Source organism: Betta splendens, chromosome 24, assembly GCF_900634795.4.
Source record: "Betta splendens chromosome 24, fBetSpl5.4, whole genome shotgun sequence".
NCBI classification, from domain to species: domain Eukaryota; kingdom Metazoa; phylum Chordata; class Actinopteri; order Anabantiformes; family Osphronemidae; genus Betta; species Betta splendens.
The window spans coordinates 14,473,796-14,490,696 of record NC_040901.2 but is presented as its reverse complement, the minus strand read 5'-3'; the positions used below and the strand labels follow the sequence as shown (position 1 = coordinate 14,490,696).

General features: G+C 47.9%; 3 protein-coding genes and 1 long non-coding RNA gene across 12 annotated transcripts; 2 read left to right on the top strand and 2 right to left on the bottom strand.

The window, feature by feature from the left end:
• Positions 1-122: 122 nt before the first annotated feature.
• LOC114849987 (tripartite motif-containing protein 16-like protein) lies at positions 123-2,051 on the bottom strand. Its single transcript, XM_029141884.2, has one exon. The coding sequence runs from the start codon at positions 2,045-2,047 to the stop codon at positions 494-496; it is 1,554 nt and encodes a 517-aa protein (XP_028997717.1). The 5' UTR covers positions 2,048-2,051; the 3' UTR covers positions 123-493.
• A 3,889-nt stretch (positions 2,052-5,940) lies between these two features.
• On the bottom strand, positions 5,941-9,875 carry LOC129603729 (uncharacterized). Of its 5 annotated transcripts, none has more exons than XR_008693925.1 (6): positions 9,736-9,875; positions 9,269-9,486; positions 6,923-7,911; positions 6,606-6,830; positions 6,199-6,352; positions 5,941-6,112 (listed from the first exon to the last, which is right to left on the bottom strand). It is a non-coding gene; the product is annotated as an uncharacterized LOC129603729 (long non-coding RNA). The 5 variants fall into 5 exon arrangements; XR_008693927.1 differs by having other exon boundaries at positions 6,606-6,827; XR_008693929.1 differs by having other exon boundaries at positions 6,606-6,827; positions 7,843-7,911.
• On the top strand, positions 6,230-10,792 carry bub1ba (BUB1 mitotic checkpoint serine/threonine kinase Ba). Of its 2 annotated transcripts, none has more exons than XM_041069608.2 (12): positions 6,230-6,437; positions 6,535-6,629; positions 6,968-7,076; positions 8,160-8,188; positions 8,657-8,711; positions 8,819-9,016; positions 9,279-9,416; positions 9,566-9,660; positions 9,745-9,897; positions 9,985-10,272; positions 10,362-10,477; positions 10,602-10,792. In XM_041069608.2, exons 1-12 carry the CDS (start codon positions 6,230-6,232, stop codon positions 10,717-10,719), a joined length of 1,602 nt encoding a protein of 533 aa, XP_040925542.1. In that variant the 3' UTR covers positions 10,720-10,792. The 2 variants fall into 2 exon arrangements, with proteins under 2 accessions (XP_040925542.1, XP_040925541.1); XM_041069607.2 differs by having other exon boundaries at positions 8,654-8,711.
• Positions 10,793-11,100: 308 nt separating this feature from the next.
• Positions 11,101-16,163, top strand: pak6b (p21 protein (Cdc42/Rac)-activated kinase 6b). 4 transcript variants are annotated; one of them, XM_041069601.2, is made up of 11 exons: positions 11,101-11,241; positions 12,445-12,561; positions 12,674-12,813; positions 12,968-13,208; positions 13,304-13,804; positions 13,918-14,322; positions 14,419-14,552; positions 14,633-14,759; positions 14,894-15,019; positions 15,089-15,223; positions 15,569-16,163. In XM_041069601.2, the coding sequence occupies exons 4-11, from the start codon at positions 12,999-13,001 to the stop codon at positions 15,734-15,736; spliced, it is 1,806 nt and encodes a 601-aa protein (XP_040925535.1). In that variant the 5' UTR covers positions 11,101-11,241; positions 12,445-12,561; positions 12,674-12,813; positions 12,968-12,998; the 3' UTR covers positions 15,737-16,163. The 4 variants fall into 4 exon arrangements, with proteins under 4 accessions (XP_040925535.1, XP_040925534.1, XP_040925537.1 ...); XM_041069600.2 differs by having other exon boundaries at positions 12,445-12,813; XM_041069603.2 differs by lacking the exon at positions 12,445-12,561 and having other exon boundaries at positions 11,112-11,241.
• The last annotated feature ends 738 nt before the right edge of the window (positions 16,164-16,901 follow it).

Below are 16,901 nucleotides of genomic sequence, written 5' to 3'. Positions count from 1 at the left end.
GCGTCCTGTAGGGGGTAAACGGTACAGTCCGGGTTTACGTTATGTCGGGTCAGAACGGCTTTTGGTCTTGTTTCAGTGAGAGATTTAGGGGCAGCCTGGGGTTCTACTGGATCGGACCCCTGTTTGCATACAGATACTCTTCGTTCCGAGGTTCCTGCTTCATTCTGCGTGTCTGCTCTAAGCTTACTGTAACTCTATTTTAGTTTCACACTAAGCTTAGCCTCAGAATCTGGACTCAAAACAGACAAAACTCCTGAATCAGCTGTTTTATTCACGTCATAACTTATATTAAGTTATATTCTATATTCAATATTCTACAGTAGCTTCTTCTGAGTGTCAACATGTAGAAACGTATTCATCAGCTTTCAACTATTCACTGATTATTACTAAAGCAGCTTCTGTGCCTCGCTGCATTAATTGGTTTCACAGGAATCTCTGGAGGAAAATCCTCCTTGTCTGTGGTTGTGACCATTAGAGTTCTGATCGACACCAGTCAGATGATTGTGTCTGTGGTGGGTCCAGGTTTGAACATACAGAACTCAGCAGTATCTCCATTGTAAATCAGTGAAACTCCGGCATAGAGCGGCTCAGTGAATGTAGTCTGGACTCGGTGGAGTAGAGTCATGGTTCCAGAGACACTGTAGAAGGACAGAACCCCTGCTCTGTGGTCCAGGTACACTCCGATTCTGGAGGACACGGGACCAGACACAGAACTTTTGCAATTGTTGTACAAAAAACTGTAAGAGTTCATGTAACACAGTAAAGCCCATGATTTGTCATTTCTCCCGAATCCCTGTAGATTGACGTGTCCCTGTCTGTGGATGCTGCCATAGGACGCGGCGATGTAGACACCCGTCCCTCTCCAGGCCACCTCCCAGTAGCAGCGCCCCATCAGACCCTGCCGACCCAGAACCTGCTGCCAGTAGGAGAACCGCTCTGAGGGACCAGAGGAAGACTGTTGTTTGCTCATCAGAGTGGCTTTTCGGTTGCCGTCAGATAGTAACAGGTACGTGTGTGCTGTGTGAGGATCCAGTGTGATTTGGCAGGAATAGTGGAGGAAATCAGCTCTGGTTTCGAGCTTTGCTTTCAGGTCTGACGAAGGTAGTAAAGCATCCACTTCAGTGACTGACAGTGGGACCTCGGCCCACATCTCCCTCAGAACCTCCTGTAGTCGCTCTCTGAGCTTTGACACGGCTGCTGTCACGTCCTCAAAGTATCTCAGAGGGCGGCTGTTGGTTCTGGAGGAGTGTGTGGGTCCACTCAGCGCTGACAGTGACGGGTCGCCGTGTAGAAACTGGATGTGATGGCGTGTGTGTGAGAGCTGCTCCAGCTCAGCCTCCTTCCTCTGCAGCTCAGCGATCTCCTGCTCCAGCTTCTCCTGCAGCTCTTTGACTCGACCCACTTCAGTTTCCTGCTGGGATCTGATCCGCTGCGTCACCTCACACCTTCTCTGCTCCAGGAGACGGATCAGCTCAGTGAAGAGCTTCTCACTGTCCTCGACCGTCTGATCAGCAGAGCGGCCGATGGCCTCCACCTCCTGCTGGAGCAGCTTCACCTCCTCGTGTCTGTCCTGGATCCTCTGCTGGATCCTCAGACGACTCCCTTTCACTCTCTGCCTCTCAGTCCTCTCTGTTGCAGCTGAGTCAGTGTTGTGGTCTCTACACTGATCAGTCTGCCACAACAGCTGCATCACCTCATTGTGAGGGGAGCAGATGTTCTCCCTCGGCTTCTTCTGTGGAGCAGTGCCTCCAATTATTGTCAGCTCCTCTAATAAACCTGCTAACGCAGTATCTTTCCGCAGGACAGGTCTCTGTGTGAAGACCTTTCTACACTGTGGACACTTGTGGGTTTTCTCCTGATCCTCTTCATCCAAGTATGTTTTAATACACTTCATGCAGTAGCCATGTCCGCAGGATACAGTCACTGGATCCGTCAGTCGGTCTAGACAGATGGAACAGAAGAACGTCTCTTGTCTTGTCTGGGCCATTTCCCTCTGTGAACAGGAACTGGATCTCTGCTCTCGTTCAGCTCCAGCATTGTACTCCATGTTGTTTCCCTGCACCTATTGTTGGAGGGGAGGGAGCCTACACGTCTTCACGGGGTGGAGCTCGCTGACAGGTTTTACGGCATTCCACACAAAGGAGCTCTCACAGACAGACAGGTGTGTTTTACAATATGCACTCTGGGTTTGAACCCCACAAGATGGAACTTGGAGAGTTTTTATTGATTATAATAGTGTGTGGGTAAATAGGAATGCTGCACTAATCCTCTGCAGAGGCGCAGGGCAGAGAGTAAGGCACCGCTGAGGAAACAGGAAATGTTTTCTAGCAATGGGGTTTATGCGAGGTGTAGTGATGGACAGACAAGATAGCAGCATGCATTAGTCAGTGTCTGCCACATGGCCAAGTAGGCTTCACTATGTGGGCTACTTGAAAAACTCCTTCTAAGTCCAGGAACACGGTTCCCAAACACAAGGCATTGTGAGTATCATCCCGTCAAGAAAAGTGAGTCCACAAATTAAATGGCTACTGGAAGGATAAAGAGGGAAACAGGACCAAATCATAACCAGGGCAGAGTCTGATAAAGCGCTCTTAGCAATAAGAAGGTGGCTGCACATCAACCCGCGCACATGAAGCGTGTTCAAGATTCAAGATTCAATAAATGTTATTAATCACAGAGGGAAATTGCTTTTACATAGTATAGAAGGGAAGACTGAAAATAGCAAAACATATTATCAGGACAGACATGTAATATATGTAGAAATACATACATATACATAGCTATGTTGTCATGAAAATTTCCTGCAAAGAAGACGATGAGTTGTCTTTTGTGTGATCTATTGTGATGAAAGGGAAAGCAAATCAAAAACATGGATGTTGATTGTACACATCAACAAACCAAAAACCAGCTGGGGAGATCAGAACATACACCACGGAGGTGTGATGCAAGGAGCTCACAATCTTCAAGTCGTTTCTGCCTTTGGTCCCTTGCGCTGTCAGCGTGGAATGCCTCTCTGGTCCAATCAAATTGCATACTCTCGATTAGAAGTCATAATACAGTATGTGGTGTTTTTTCTAGTCACTTCTGTCCTGAAGTCTCGCTATCAGAAAACAAGGAGGACAAAACATCAAGAGACGATATTGTAGGTCGCAGCTATTAATTATGATGCGATCATATGTAATAGTATATATTCATAGGCATATGTATATGAGTGTATTTATGTATTGTATGCACACACCCTAATATTATTATAGATATTATTACTTAACAGTTAACAACAGGACTGAATGTGTTTGCCTAAGGTGTATCTTTATTTATTTGTTTGTTTGTTTCTTTTGTGCCTAATAAAATCTTGTTGTTTTGCCTTATTTATTTGTTTGTTTTCAGCGACTGGTTTCTGTAATGGAAAAATTGTGCCTTTGTGCTATTTCTTATCCAACACAGTCGTCATGTGCTGGTTAGGTGCAATACTGAACATTCTTACACAAACAACTAATCTCTTGTGCCCTGACGTACATCAAGTCTAAACATCTGACGTTCCATTTGACTGACTAATAATTTAAGATATATGTTTGTCTTTTACACCTGGACTCTGGCTCCATCCTATCTGACTCCCCACCAGACCCAAGGCTGTTAAAGCCAATGCATCTTGTCTTGGAAGCTCGGTGTTCCTTCCTTTGGATAACAAGACATGACGATGCAGAAGTGAGAAAGCAAACATTCTCACTCACAGCGAGATAAGGTGGCGCAAACAATTCCATTGCTGCAGAGAGACATTCCACCAGAGCCAGAGAAAGGGGTTAAAAGGCAGAAGCAAGTTGAGGATCGTGGGCTTTTGCATCACACCTTCGTGGTGTGTGCACTGATCTCCCATCTGGTTTTTGGTTTGTTGATGTGCACGATCAACATCCATGCTTTTGAATTGCTTTCTCCATTATTTTTTATCTTCCTTCATTTTTATAATATATCTCTCAAAAGACAACTCTCTCATCTGCCTCTTTATGGGAAATTTCCACAACAGTTTCACTTTATCTACAAAAGAAGTGGATCAGAGGCATTTTGAAGCTGTGGAGATTTTTGGGTTCCCGGATGTCTTGTGTTTTTCGTCCACTGTCAAGTCTGTTCTGTGAGTCATTGTCTTGTGTTTTGCATGTTTAGGATTTTGCCCGTAGAGGACGGAGTGTATTAGTTTAGTGAGTAGCGTACTCAGTTTTGTTTTCTGCAACTGCAGTGATTTTTAGTTTATTCATTTGTTTATTCATTCATCTGTTTAAAACTTTTCTGCGGTGCAGAGCATTAGTTAAGTTTCATACCTGCCTGTGTTTGTTATTTATCCTGATGTGGCAGTGAGTTTATGTTTGTTGTATTTAATAAACTATTTGTTCATTTGAGTTTCTGGTTTTGGGTCATGCAATTGGGGTCTTTCCCTTTTCCTCTGTGACCTGGTCAGCGGATGCGGCCAGGGAAACATACAGTATATGGTTTAATGCTAAACCAAATATTTCCAATAATTATAACCTTAATAACCAATATTAAGTTGTGGCTGTGTGCAGGTGCATGTGGCTGTAGTGCTGATACTCCCCACTCTATAGTGAGTGATGTGTCTAAGCTCTGTGACCAGTATTTTCCAGTTCGGTGCGGGCGTAAGTTATTGTTTCCCCCTCCGCTATCTCCTCTCCTGTTTCTGCGTCCTGTCAAGCGGGAGTTTGTAACAATTACTTATACATTCAGCTTAATACATCCTGCTTGTTGAACTGGATCCACTAATTACTTTGTACGCACATACAACTTCTATGGACTGCTGCAGACATACATACACATATGTACTAATACTACACAGATACAGGTGGACCCTTCCAGACAGAGGAAGAGTTGTACAGGCTGATGGCACCGGTAGGAAGGTTCTCTGGTGGCGTTCTGTGCAGAACCTAATACTGATCAGCTGTGGCTGAAGGTGCTCCTCTGTCCAGCACACTGTGTGGGGGTGGAGGTGTCGTCTATAGAGAGGAGTTGGACCAGCATCCTCCTCTCAGCTACAGCATGGAGGGGGTCCAGCTCCACCCCCAGAACAGAACCAGCCCTCCTGATCACTTTGTCCAGTCTGTTACTGTCTGCTCCATTCATGCTGCTGCCCCACAGACCACAGCCTAAAACACTGGACCCACAGACTCATAGAACATCCTCAGCATGGAGCTGTAGACGTTAAAAGACCTGAGCCTCCTCAGGAAGTACATCCTGCTCTGAGCCTTTTGTTCACAGCTGACGAGTTCTTTTTCCAGTCCAGTTTATTGTCCACTCCCAGGTATTTGTACTCAATCACCACCTCTTCATTGTGACAGCACTCCCAGATTTCCTAAGTTTCTTAGTTTTACTGATGTTCAGTTGGAGGTGGTTCTGTTCACACCAGTCCACCACTTTCTGTGGTAATCATGAGTGGGGTGGAATGGTGGTGAGTAGAGGGCGCAAAATCATGATCTTGCCTATAGGGTATGGGGTTGACGCACATGTTCTTTGGTTTGGAGCGGCACAATGAATTACTTTTTCCACCCTTGTGACAAGTTCTTCACCAAATAGAGTTCTAGTAATTATGAAACGTTTTATTAGCTGCTGCATTATATATTCCAGATCCTAAATTCAACAGTCACCACAGAAGCGCCGCTTCCACTCACTCGTAGGACGCACGGTGCAGAATGTGCGCCTGTCTGTCTTGTCTGATTGCGGCCAGCAGGGGGCGGCGCGGCCACTGCAGGGAACAGCGGAAGTGACGACTGGCCTCTTTTCGTTGAGCGTCCAATCAACGTAAAGGCGAAAATTTCAAGTTGACGTCGGAGAGGACGCCGTTTATACTCCAAAACATCCGCTAAAAGTAAAAAAGGTTTTTGGTTTCACACGAGGCAACGAGACGAAACGAGCCAAAAGCGGTTGCTGGGTTTCCCTTCATAAGCAGGTTTGTGACAGTTGGTTTCTTTATTTATTAGCCTGCGATCAAACCTGCTGAAACTCAGAGAAAGTCCCGTTTACAGGAGAAGCAGCATAACGTTCCACGGCAGGGGACGCACCTCGGGCTTGGTTTTACTCTGATTCCGCGTTGAGCCTCACGTGCCCGAATGATCTGCAAATAAAAGCCCGTAACCGTTAGCTTTATGATGGTATGACATCTACAAAATGATTACAGATCCCTGGTCGGGTCAGACCTACCGGTGAGAAGTGATTAGTTCTCCACATCCAGATGGCTGAGGGGCTGGTCATGCAGGTGGACCCTGTCTTCTCAATCAGAGGGACCCACCTGAGCGGACAACTGGGCTCTCAGAACCAGGATGGGGCCAATGTGAGGAGTGAGTACTGTCCAGAGCTGCTGATGAGACGAGGAGGCGAGTTGAGCTTTGAGGAGCTGCGAGCTGAAAGATACTTTCAGATCAAAGACAGAGAGATAGATGGTGCGTTCACTGACTCCCTCACAACATCAATGTGCTTGCTGCACTGACACTAAGCCACTGTTTGATTTAGATAATTGCCCATTTTCATTTCGTTTAGAGAAAATGAAACACGTGAAGAAGACGAGGAAGCAGCTGTCGCAGGTGCTGGAGGAGAAGGACAGACTGTACCTGTTTTTGAGGAGCCAGATGCAGGTAGCCTGTCGGTACTTGTAGATCCATCTGGCTGTTCAGTGCAGGGCCCGATCCTCTTTCCTTCCACATGTTCAGGGTCCTGTACACTACGCTGGGTCTGTCTGAGGCAGGGGTGTCCAACCCTGGTCGTCTAGAGCTGCTGCCCTGCTGGGTCTCCAAGTCGCCCTGCTGATTACCTCGATGAGGTGTGCCAGTTAGCTGCTGGGGCATAAACACACCTGGTCAAGGTAATCCGTATTAGCTGGGGCAGGGAGAGTTGGAAAACCCGCAGGACAGTAGCTCTTGAGACAGACCCAGCGTTGTGTACAGGACCCTGAATCTTGTTGCTGTCCCTGTAGGTGCCTTGTGAAGCCTCCAGCTCTCATACCAGTGACTGCGGCAGACCTCCAGCTGCTGCCTCCTTCCAGATCCATGTTGAGGACCCATCCCAGCCTGCTCCAGGTCCAGGTGAGTCTGAGACCTGGTCTCGGTTTTCTTTTGAACCGTGAATCTCATGGACATGGCCACCAAATACAGCTCTAATAATAGACTATCAAAAATATTTATCATATCACAGCTACTGATATGTTATTAACCACGGAGAAACACAATAACAGACCTTTAGATTTAATAACTATTATTTGAGAATAAAACCTAGACTGTAATCCTGAGCAACCACGTATCAGGGAGAGTTGATGGTCAGTATGCTCTGATGCAGTTCTCGCATACTTCTGTGAGGACAGTGTCATTTCAACACGCACCAGTGTGAGCTACAACAAGGACACAGCAAGGCTCAGACAGCTGAGGTCAGAGAAAGAAGCTGCATTCAGAAATGGGAACAGAGACAAATGCAAAGAGGCGAAGCATGGACCTGAGAAAAGCTAAATCTGCTCATGGGGAGAGACTGGAACAGCAGGTCTCAGCCAACCACTCTGCTTCTGTCTGGAAAGGGCTCAAGACTATCCCCAACTACCACCCCAGAGACCCTCACTCTCTGAATCACCTGCGTCTGGCCAACGACCTGGACAATTTCTACTGCTGCTTTGTTAAACAATGGGCCAGTCCTAACACCCTCCCTCCCCGGCCATTGTCCAGCAATGTCTCCAGTGTTCACAGACATCTTTAACAACTTGCTGGAGACCTGTCATGTGGCAGCCTGCTTTAAATTTTCAGTTATCATCCCTGTCCCCAAAAAGGCGAGAGTCACAGGACTCTACAGACTTGTGGCCCTGACCTCAGTAGCCATGAAGTCTCTTGATCTCAAAGACATCACAGACGCCCTCCTGGACCCCCTGCAGTTCGCCTACAGAGCCAACAGATGTGTAGATGATGATTCATTCTCCAACATCTGGACTCTCCAGGAGTTGCACATCTCCAGTATCGGGCAGAGACGGGCAGGACATGAACACTTTCAGCCTCTTCCCTCTGGCAAGAGGCTCCGGTCCATCAGGACCAGGACCTCGCGCCACAAGAACAGCTTCTTTCAGTCAGCCTATTGAACTGTAAATATGTATAATATAAATAATCAGCTATTTGCCATCTGTGTTTCAGGTGCTTTGGTTCCATCTGGAGTCTCTCAGGTTGGTTCAACTGAAAAACTCCTCACTCATTTTTTTTACAGGAATGTAACATCTCTCTAACTTTTTGTTCCTGCTGCATTTCAGGAGCAAAATAATGTGAAAATGGACTTTATTTAACGTGTGTATAGACCTGATGGACCATGTGTTTGGGGATAGTGAGTCATGAGAATGCATTTATTAGTCCCACAGCGAGAAAATTGCATCAGCAGCCAGTGACCGGCACCGAATCTTGGCAGTGGAAGCAGGTTGCAATACAATACAAGAATACACACACAGTAGCACATGGTACAAGTGGAAACCTTGCTGGAATATTTCCATGGATACACTAGGATAAACATGTGAGCTGGGCCCAATTCTGTTTGGATATGAATGGGATGAGATAGGAAACAATCTGACTCCCCAACTTGCTGGTGCTTGGTCTTTGAAGGTCTGTACTATCTTGTCATGCTGTGTCTGTTCCTTTAGCAGAGCTGCGCACAGACCAGCCCTGTGATCCAGTTTGGACTCTGCTCAGCTTCTGAAGGTGAGTTTTCACTTTACATATATTGTTAGATCTGTTTTTTCTCAGATTGACTGATCTGCAGTTGAGGTCATTGTTCAATGTGTTTATCTAAAACACATTTTCTGTAGCAAATCATCATGAATGGATGACTGAGGACCAGACTCCGGCTCACTCTCACCCTCCGTCTATCCCTGAGAGACCAGGGTCCAAAATCCCAGTGCTGAGTCCCATTGAGGAAACCAGTCTGTCTGCTGGAAACCACAGTTCTCTGGAAGACTACCAGGACCTGGAGGTCCGTGGTGCATCTCCAGGCTGTGCACTGACTGGTAACCTTGGATCTAACATAATGAATGTGGACATAAAAGAGCAGCAGCAAATCTTCAATCCAATTGAAAAACGACTAGTGATTGAGTGGAATTTCTGTTTTTTAAGGCTGGATGTGGGAAAGTCAGGACAAATGTATTTATAGGAAGAAGTAAATAGTTTTAGAACCTTAATTTATGAATATTCTCTTAGATGTTTACTGGCAAGGTGATCAGAGCACGAGTGCCTCCCTTCAGTGTGTGATGATTTCTGACCTTTCCCCAGCTGGAGCTTCTGTGGATCCATGTGATCCCGATGTGCGGTCGCAGCTTCTGGAGCTCTGTGATGTTGCTTCCTCTCCCGACCTTCACTCGGAGGGTGGCCACCTCCCGGCTTTGGAGGAAAGCAGCTGTGTGCAGCTGGGTACGGGCCCGGGTTCATGACCAGCTGAAATGTGTTGAAGTGATCCACCATTCCATCCAGAACCTGTTAACTGATCAGCTGTGTCATTAGGAAGAATCAGATGCTCCGCAGATGTGGCTAAATAATGCAATTCTGTGTTCCGTCACCAGGGGGCAACATCTACGTGAGCTTGTCCAAAGTGGTGGATAGAGGAAACTTCTGTGTTTACAAAGGAGTTAAAGATACTGACAACGTGCTCATTAAGGTGAAGAGCAGACACCTATCAGATACAGTGACCCCACAATTACATGCAGGTTTCCATGGTAACAATGTGGTTTACCTGTGGCAGGTGGACAGCTGCTCTGTTCCCTGGGACTTCCATCAGTTCAGTCGCCTGAAAAAGAGCTTGCCCAAAGCCAACGACCTCCCTCAGGTCAGCTGCTTTGTGTTCTTGGACGGCTGCATCACAGTCTACACCGGCCTTCTGGATCACGTGTTTACAGTGAGACTGACCCTCTGAGAATCCTAGCATGTCTTAGACAGGATCAAACTTATGAAGTCTCCTCACCAATGTGTGTCTGCGTGTCAGGAGCGGAGCGAGTGTGAACCCAGTGATTTGACTGTGGTCCCCCGAGCCATCGGTCTGCTGCAGATGGTGTCGCAGCTGCACTCCAGCAGGCTGCTGCACGCCGCGCTGCAGCCGCACACTCTTGCCTGTTTTTACAGTGGGGTCGGCAGATTGGTGGTCTTCCCAGTAGACTGGTCCTTCTCTGTGGACCTGGACCTCCAGCACAATGTCACATCAGCCCAGCAGCTCCCTTCAGCCCTGTCCTACATCAGACTGGGTCTCCTGGACCCGACGGCTTCCCCACAGCTGGTACCACCTCCACACACAGTCCTTTCGTACACACAAAGGGTTCCTCTGAGACTGGCAGGTAGTAACTCCATCCCCTGTTGACCTGCCAGGTGGACTTGGTAGGTGTGGCTGAGACGGTCCATCTTCTCCTGACCAACAGTAAGATGCTGCCGGTGAAGGACGACCAAGGCTGGACAGCAGAGCAGTTCAGTGGACGTGAACACTGGTACTCAACCAATGTGAACTTGGTTTACACTGAAAGCTGGTTCATGTCGTTATTCTACCTGAAATGATTTAAACCTAAGCTCAAAGCTTTAAGGGCAGGACTAAGCCTGGTTCTCTTTCTGCAGCGACAGGTATTCCAGGATGTGGCAGACGTTTTTCCGGGCGTTGTTGAACGTGGATGGTCCTTCGTCACAGTCAGTCGTGTCGGTGCTGATAGAGCAGATGTTGGCACTTTACCACTAAAACCTTAAGATGTTTGTGTTGTCTGTCCCCTTTCTTAATCACACAAAGTGGAATTAAAAGCTGTTGTCAATAAGCCATGTTCTGTCTGCTCATGTGTTCGTTGGACTCATTAAGAGCCAGTTGCGTGAATGGAGTCTGGTTGAGTCACTGAGGGAGGACAAGCTGCAGCCTGTGCAGCCTCAGCTCCTCGTCTGTGGGGGAGGATGTTCAGTCAAAGCTCTGCTTCACTGGTCATTCCACAAATCAAAGCTGGTACACTATAGACCTTTGATTTAACTCTGAAGTTTCACTGCTTGTATTGACATCGACCTATTTTACCTTCTTAAAATATTTTTTAAATCTGAATTTGAAGAAAGAAAGAACAAAGTGAGCTGAACTGAGCTCCTCCCCCTCCACCTCTTCTTTCATACCTGGAAAAAGGTGAGACAGAGACGAGTGAGGTGGGGGAGGGACAGAACAGAGAGAGAGAGCTGGAGAGTGGTGCCAGGAACCAAGCCGGACTCACCTGGACTCTGTAGCTTGGTGAGTGTTTTAAACTGAGAAGTACCAGATGATGAGAAGAATCATTGCACAATTTAAAAGAATGCAAAGAATGGACGGTTCTGTGCAGTAAAGAAAAACACTAGTTCTTCTGTATATTTATTTAGTAACCTAAAGGTTCTTGTATTAGCTTGCTGGGACAGGTCCAGTTAGAACCAGTGGAGGCTTGTTTAGTATTAGTGATAGTGATGAAGCTGGTGTCAGTACAGAAAGGCTTCAAACCAACTGCTTCGCCACAAATGAAGGCATCAGTTGCCGTGTCTAGGCTTGGTGTCGGTCTGCAGGCTTTGACTCCATGTTCCATTGCCACATGTGGAACATCTGGACCGACTTCACCTTGAAGATGTGAAACAGTGTCGCTTCACCTTGCTTTTATTAATATCACTTCCTTGCTGTTGCGTTTGGACTTAACTGGTACCATTATCCATGCTGTTGTAGTCTGACGGCAGTAAACTGTGACCTGGTTCCCCACAGAACCCTCGGAAGTGAATCTGTGATTCAACTTATCCAGTGCTAGAACTAAACATGTCCTGGATTCAACTAATCAGTAGGAAGTTTCCTTGAGCAGCTCACGGGTTTTGAGGTTACTCCAGGATCCGCTGGCTGCAGCTCGACCCAAACCCACGTCACAGTGAGCTGGATCCAGGCTGCAGCTGGTTTTTGTGATTCACTCTGAGCGTCGTTTCCAGTTTAACAGCTCCGGTGACTTATAGTCCGACTGAAGCTGGAGCTGTCTGGTCATGTAGGGTGTCGGTTTGATTCCTCAGGTATGTCAGTCACACCCTAATTTCACACAGCTGTTCTCCGCTGGAGTCAACAATTGAAGTGTCCCTCACACATCACATTTTCGGCATCTTCGCTTTGTCAGGTCTGACTCGAGGTTTAGACTCAACTGGTCCCTCAGTGGGTCCAATGCTTGAAGATGCCAGTCTACTCTAATTCCTGCTGAGGTTCTGGTCGTGTTAGAGCCTCTGTGTTGCTATGCCGGGTCAATTTGTTTCCCACAGCAGAACTTAAAAACCCTGACGTGGCTCCAATTTATCCCTTAAATCATCTGTGTTTTTGCTGAATACACGTGTCAGTGTTTCCCTGTGAACTGGGCCAGTTACTGGTTCTCCCAGTTTGTTGGGATCAGTTCCCAGCTGGAACTGATCCCAGTCTGTTGTTTGTACACCCACCCCACAGGCCATGAGTCCATTCACCACCTGCTGCCTGTGAACCGCCATGAAGCCAGAGAAGCACAGCTGAGCCGACACAGGATTCTGGTTCTGGTTCTGCTCCATCCTGATAACTGACAGCTCGGTGGCTTTACTCAACACAAATGTCAAACTGTCTCTTAATGGTTATAGTAATTGAGTCTGCAGGTGAGCAGAATTCAAACAGCAACATTGAAACTCACCCTGTGTTTAATCAGCTTCCTGATGATCAGCTGACTTCACACCGGATCACTTCCCTCCACATCCTCCACCACTCCTACTGAACAAACATCCTCTCTGGACCTGCAGCAGGTTCACCGGAGGGGGAGAGACGGTGGATCATTGGCTCAGACTGACAGTGAGTGAAGCAACTTGTTCTGCCCCTGAGTGGTTCAATGCAGCTGAATTACTTTCACATTACTTTCACTGTTCAGGGCAGGCACAGTGAATCCTCACCTTGGCTGTCGGCTTGGTTTGTGTCTGTGGTGTCTGACTATCTTGTCTCCTCCCAGTCAACAGCCTCGGCTCACTGCTGCCCGAGCAATGTTCCGACAGCAGAAGAAGAAAAAGAACCGGCTGGAGATTTCAGCACCAAAGGACTTTCAGCACCGCGTCCACACATCCTTCGATGCCGCCACAGGAAGCTACGTGGGTTTACCGCCACAATGGCAGAGCATCATCGACACCCTGCGGAGGCCTCAGCCCCTGGTGGACCCATCCAGGATCACCGAGGTCCAACTGGGGCCCCAGAAGGTCAGCTGGCTGTCAGGTGCTTTCAACTCTATGCTCACAGTCCTCCAACACTACAAAGTGTCTCACCGTCTGGACATCCCTGAACTTTTCCACAGGCGATCGTTCGTGGCAGTTTCATCGGCCACGGTGACTACATCAGTCACGTGATCTCAGAGATGAGCCGTCTGTCCGTCACCAGCTCCAACTCCCTGCGGCGCAGCAGCCCGTCGGCACGCAAACGTGCCCGCTCACTAGGTCGACTGGGAGAACTGGCAGAGGATGAGTCGTACCAGTATGAGGAGCTCAACAGAAGTGATGGGATGAGCTGGAGCTCCACTTACTGGCAGGACCGGATCCGACAGGTCCGCAGTGAGAGCGGCAGCCCCAGGCTGAATGGAGCACTGCCAAGGATTAAGTCCAGCTCTCCGATGGTCCCCGCACCCAGAGGAGACCAAGCTGGACATCATGGATTCAGGCAGAGGACAGCTTCTTGTCACCACGGCCTGCAGACTGAGGACCCTCAGCAGAGACTGAGACCGGCAGCCAGTCAGCTGCCCGACCTTTTGTCGTCCTCCAGAGAAGGTCCTCGAAGGCCTCACTCGTCCTACAACCTCAAGGTGCGAATAGAGTGTGCCTATAACGACACAGGGAGCTAAGTCCAGAAGGTTCTCTAAATAACCACAGCACTGACGGATTCACCATGAATAAACCGTTCTCACTCTCTCCCCAGATAACCCCCCTGCTTCCACTACCCCCTCCTAACTGCACCAGCAGCCCCATTGTTACAGGCAGAGGTTTACCTCAGCGCTCGCTCTGCCTCTTATCGCAGGACGAGCCAGTCCAGCGCCCCTCCCCTGCAGGACCTCCAGCTTCTCCTCCTCAGCCATGCTCCTCCACCCAGCAGCACACAGCGCCTGACGGGGGGCAGAAGGTCACTCACGAGCAGTTTAAAGCAGCACTGCAAATGGTCGTGGACCCAGGAGACCCAAGGATGACGCTGGAGAACTTTGTGAAGATCGGGGAGGGATCCACAGGCGTGGTCTGCATTGCTCGGGAGCGACACAACGGGCGACAGGTTGCAGTGAAGATGATGGACCTGAGGAAACAGCAGCGGCGAGAGCTGCTCTTCAACGAGGTACAAAAGAAAGAGTGGAGCTTTAAATTCCGGTGTATGTTTAATTAATCTTACTTCAGGTCCTCAAAGTAAATGTTTTATGGGACTGTGTGTCAGGTGGTCATCATGAGGGACTATCGCCACCAGAATGTGGTGCAAATGTACCGCAGCGCTCTGGTGGAGGAGGAGCTCTGGGTGATCATGGAATACCTGCAGGGCGGCGCGCTCACCCACATCGTCAGTGAGACCAGGTGGGCTGGACTCCCTCTCAGCTGCCGCATTGCCTGGTGTCAGCAGGTTCGAGTGGCTGTGATGTTTCTGCGTGTTTCAGGTTGACTGAGGAGCAGATAGCCACGGTTTGTGAAGGCGTCCTGCAGGCCCTGGCTTACCTTCACTCTCAGGGTGTCATTCACCGAGACATAAAGAGCGACTCCATCCTGCTGACACTGGACGGGAGGGTAACATCAGCTTGTCTTACTATAGCTGTGAGGACCTGGATGGTCTCCACAGGTCCAGTTTCCTCATTCTAGAGGATCCTCTATGAACTCGCTCCCACCAACAAACCAACACATATCTCTTTGTCCTGGTGCAGATCAAACTGTCAGACTTTGGTTTCTGCGCTCAGATCAGTAAAGATGTCCCAAGGAGGAAGTCTTTGGTGGGGACTCCGTACTGGATGGCTCCCGAGGTGATCTCCAAAACGCCCTACGGGACAGAGGTAACACCAGGGGAACATGGCTGCAATCGACTCGAACCTAAATGACTGTGTGGTTTCCTGCTTCCTTAGGTGGATGTCTGGTCTCTGGGCATCATGGTGGTGGAGATGGTGGATGGAGAGCCTCCGTACTTCAGCGAGACACCAGTTACTGCTATGAAGAAGCTGAGAGACGAACCAGCACCAAGTGTGAAGAACATCCAGAGGGTCAGAAACACACACACACACACACAGACACACACACACACTCTTGTACTTACATCAAAGTGAGGACCTCCATTAATATAATGCCTTCCCCTTACCCTAATCCCAACCATTACAACTAAAGGCAGACGTCTAACCCTTGCTCTAATCCGAACCAAAACTCAATTCTAACCTCAACCCTAAAATCACATTTTAACCCTCAAACAGGCCTTCAAAGCACCCGCTTGAGGGCCGCCCACAATGTTCTCACTATGATAGGAAAGTACATGTTTTGGTTCTCAGTTCGATGCAAGCACACTCTGAATACGTCTGTGGGCGGAAACTGATGATGTCACCCTCTGTGCTCAGGTGTCTCCGGTGTTAAAGGACTTTCTGGGCTGCATGTTGAATCGTGACACGCTGCAGCGCAGCACAGCGTCCCACCTGCTCCAGCACCCGTTCCTGCTGCAGACCGGGTCCCCGCGCTGCCTGGTGCCGCTGGTGGAGCAGTACCGCAAACGCATGTCACGCTGCTGAACAGCTGATGTGTTCTTGGGCTGGCCAAGTGAGGCAGGGGTCTGGAGAGTTTCCCTTGGTGGCTATGAAGAAGCCAAAGGCTGATGGTTGATGTTGACACACGAGATGCAAATACTGTAATAAATGTGCTTCATCATTTGTAGGTTTCTAGTTAATGGAAAAAAATCTGTTCCTGATCCAGTGATAATTAGATTCCACTGTTAAAACCAGCTACAGCAGTAGTTTACATTAAACTGGACAAGGACTTGTTCTGTGGATCAGATGTCAATCAAAAAGTAAATTGTATCAGGATCATTTCAGATTATCTCCTGTGATGATGACAAATAAACAAAAGCTCTTATAGAGTAGTTTTGAAAAGTTGCATAGTTTTGCACATGGAGGTTAAATATAAAAATAGCGTAAATAAAGTGATGGATTTTAAAATGTGTACGGTTTTGTGTTTTACATCAAAGTGGAGCAACAGCTAAGCCTAAAGCTTTCTACTTTATTTGCTCCGTCCAGGTTCAGAGCACTAGTCCACAGCAGCTCACTTACCTTCTGCTCCTCCGTCTGGACCACATCTCCCATAATTTACTCATTCAACATTCTGAGTTGCTCTGGTGCTGCTTTACTGTGTTCACTATCACTGTCTTCACTCCAGCGTCAGTGTCGTCACAAAACTGCCTCCTGTGTGTTTTATCACCATCACTGCTGCAAAATGACATTACCTAAAGGACCTTCACCCCAAAACAATCTCTGGTCTTCAGTTTTGTTACTCAGCTTTAAAAACTCACCTTAAGTTTCTGCTCTATACGCTTTTTGCACATTCAGTCATTGTGACTCCAGTCTGATGCAGATCCTTACAGTTCTACTGGTTCACAGTCAGACAGGAAGTGGTTTGAGCTGAACGCACTGGAAAGGTTTTTCACAAATTACTGTATCTCTGCATTTTACAGACTTATTGACATGTGCTGCATGAACCTGTATGTTCTGTCTCTCTCTCTCGCCCTGAGTTTATCACAATTGTCTAAACAAATAATAAATGTAATAAATTCTCTTTAACAAAGTGTTCGGGTAGGAGCAGCAGCCATTCAGTCTATGCTCCAACTATGGTCCACCACTGTGTGTCTGATAAAAGCTGATATGATGCAGAGATTCAAGTGTTTGGTTCTATTTGGAGGCTGAG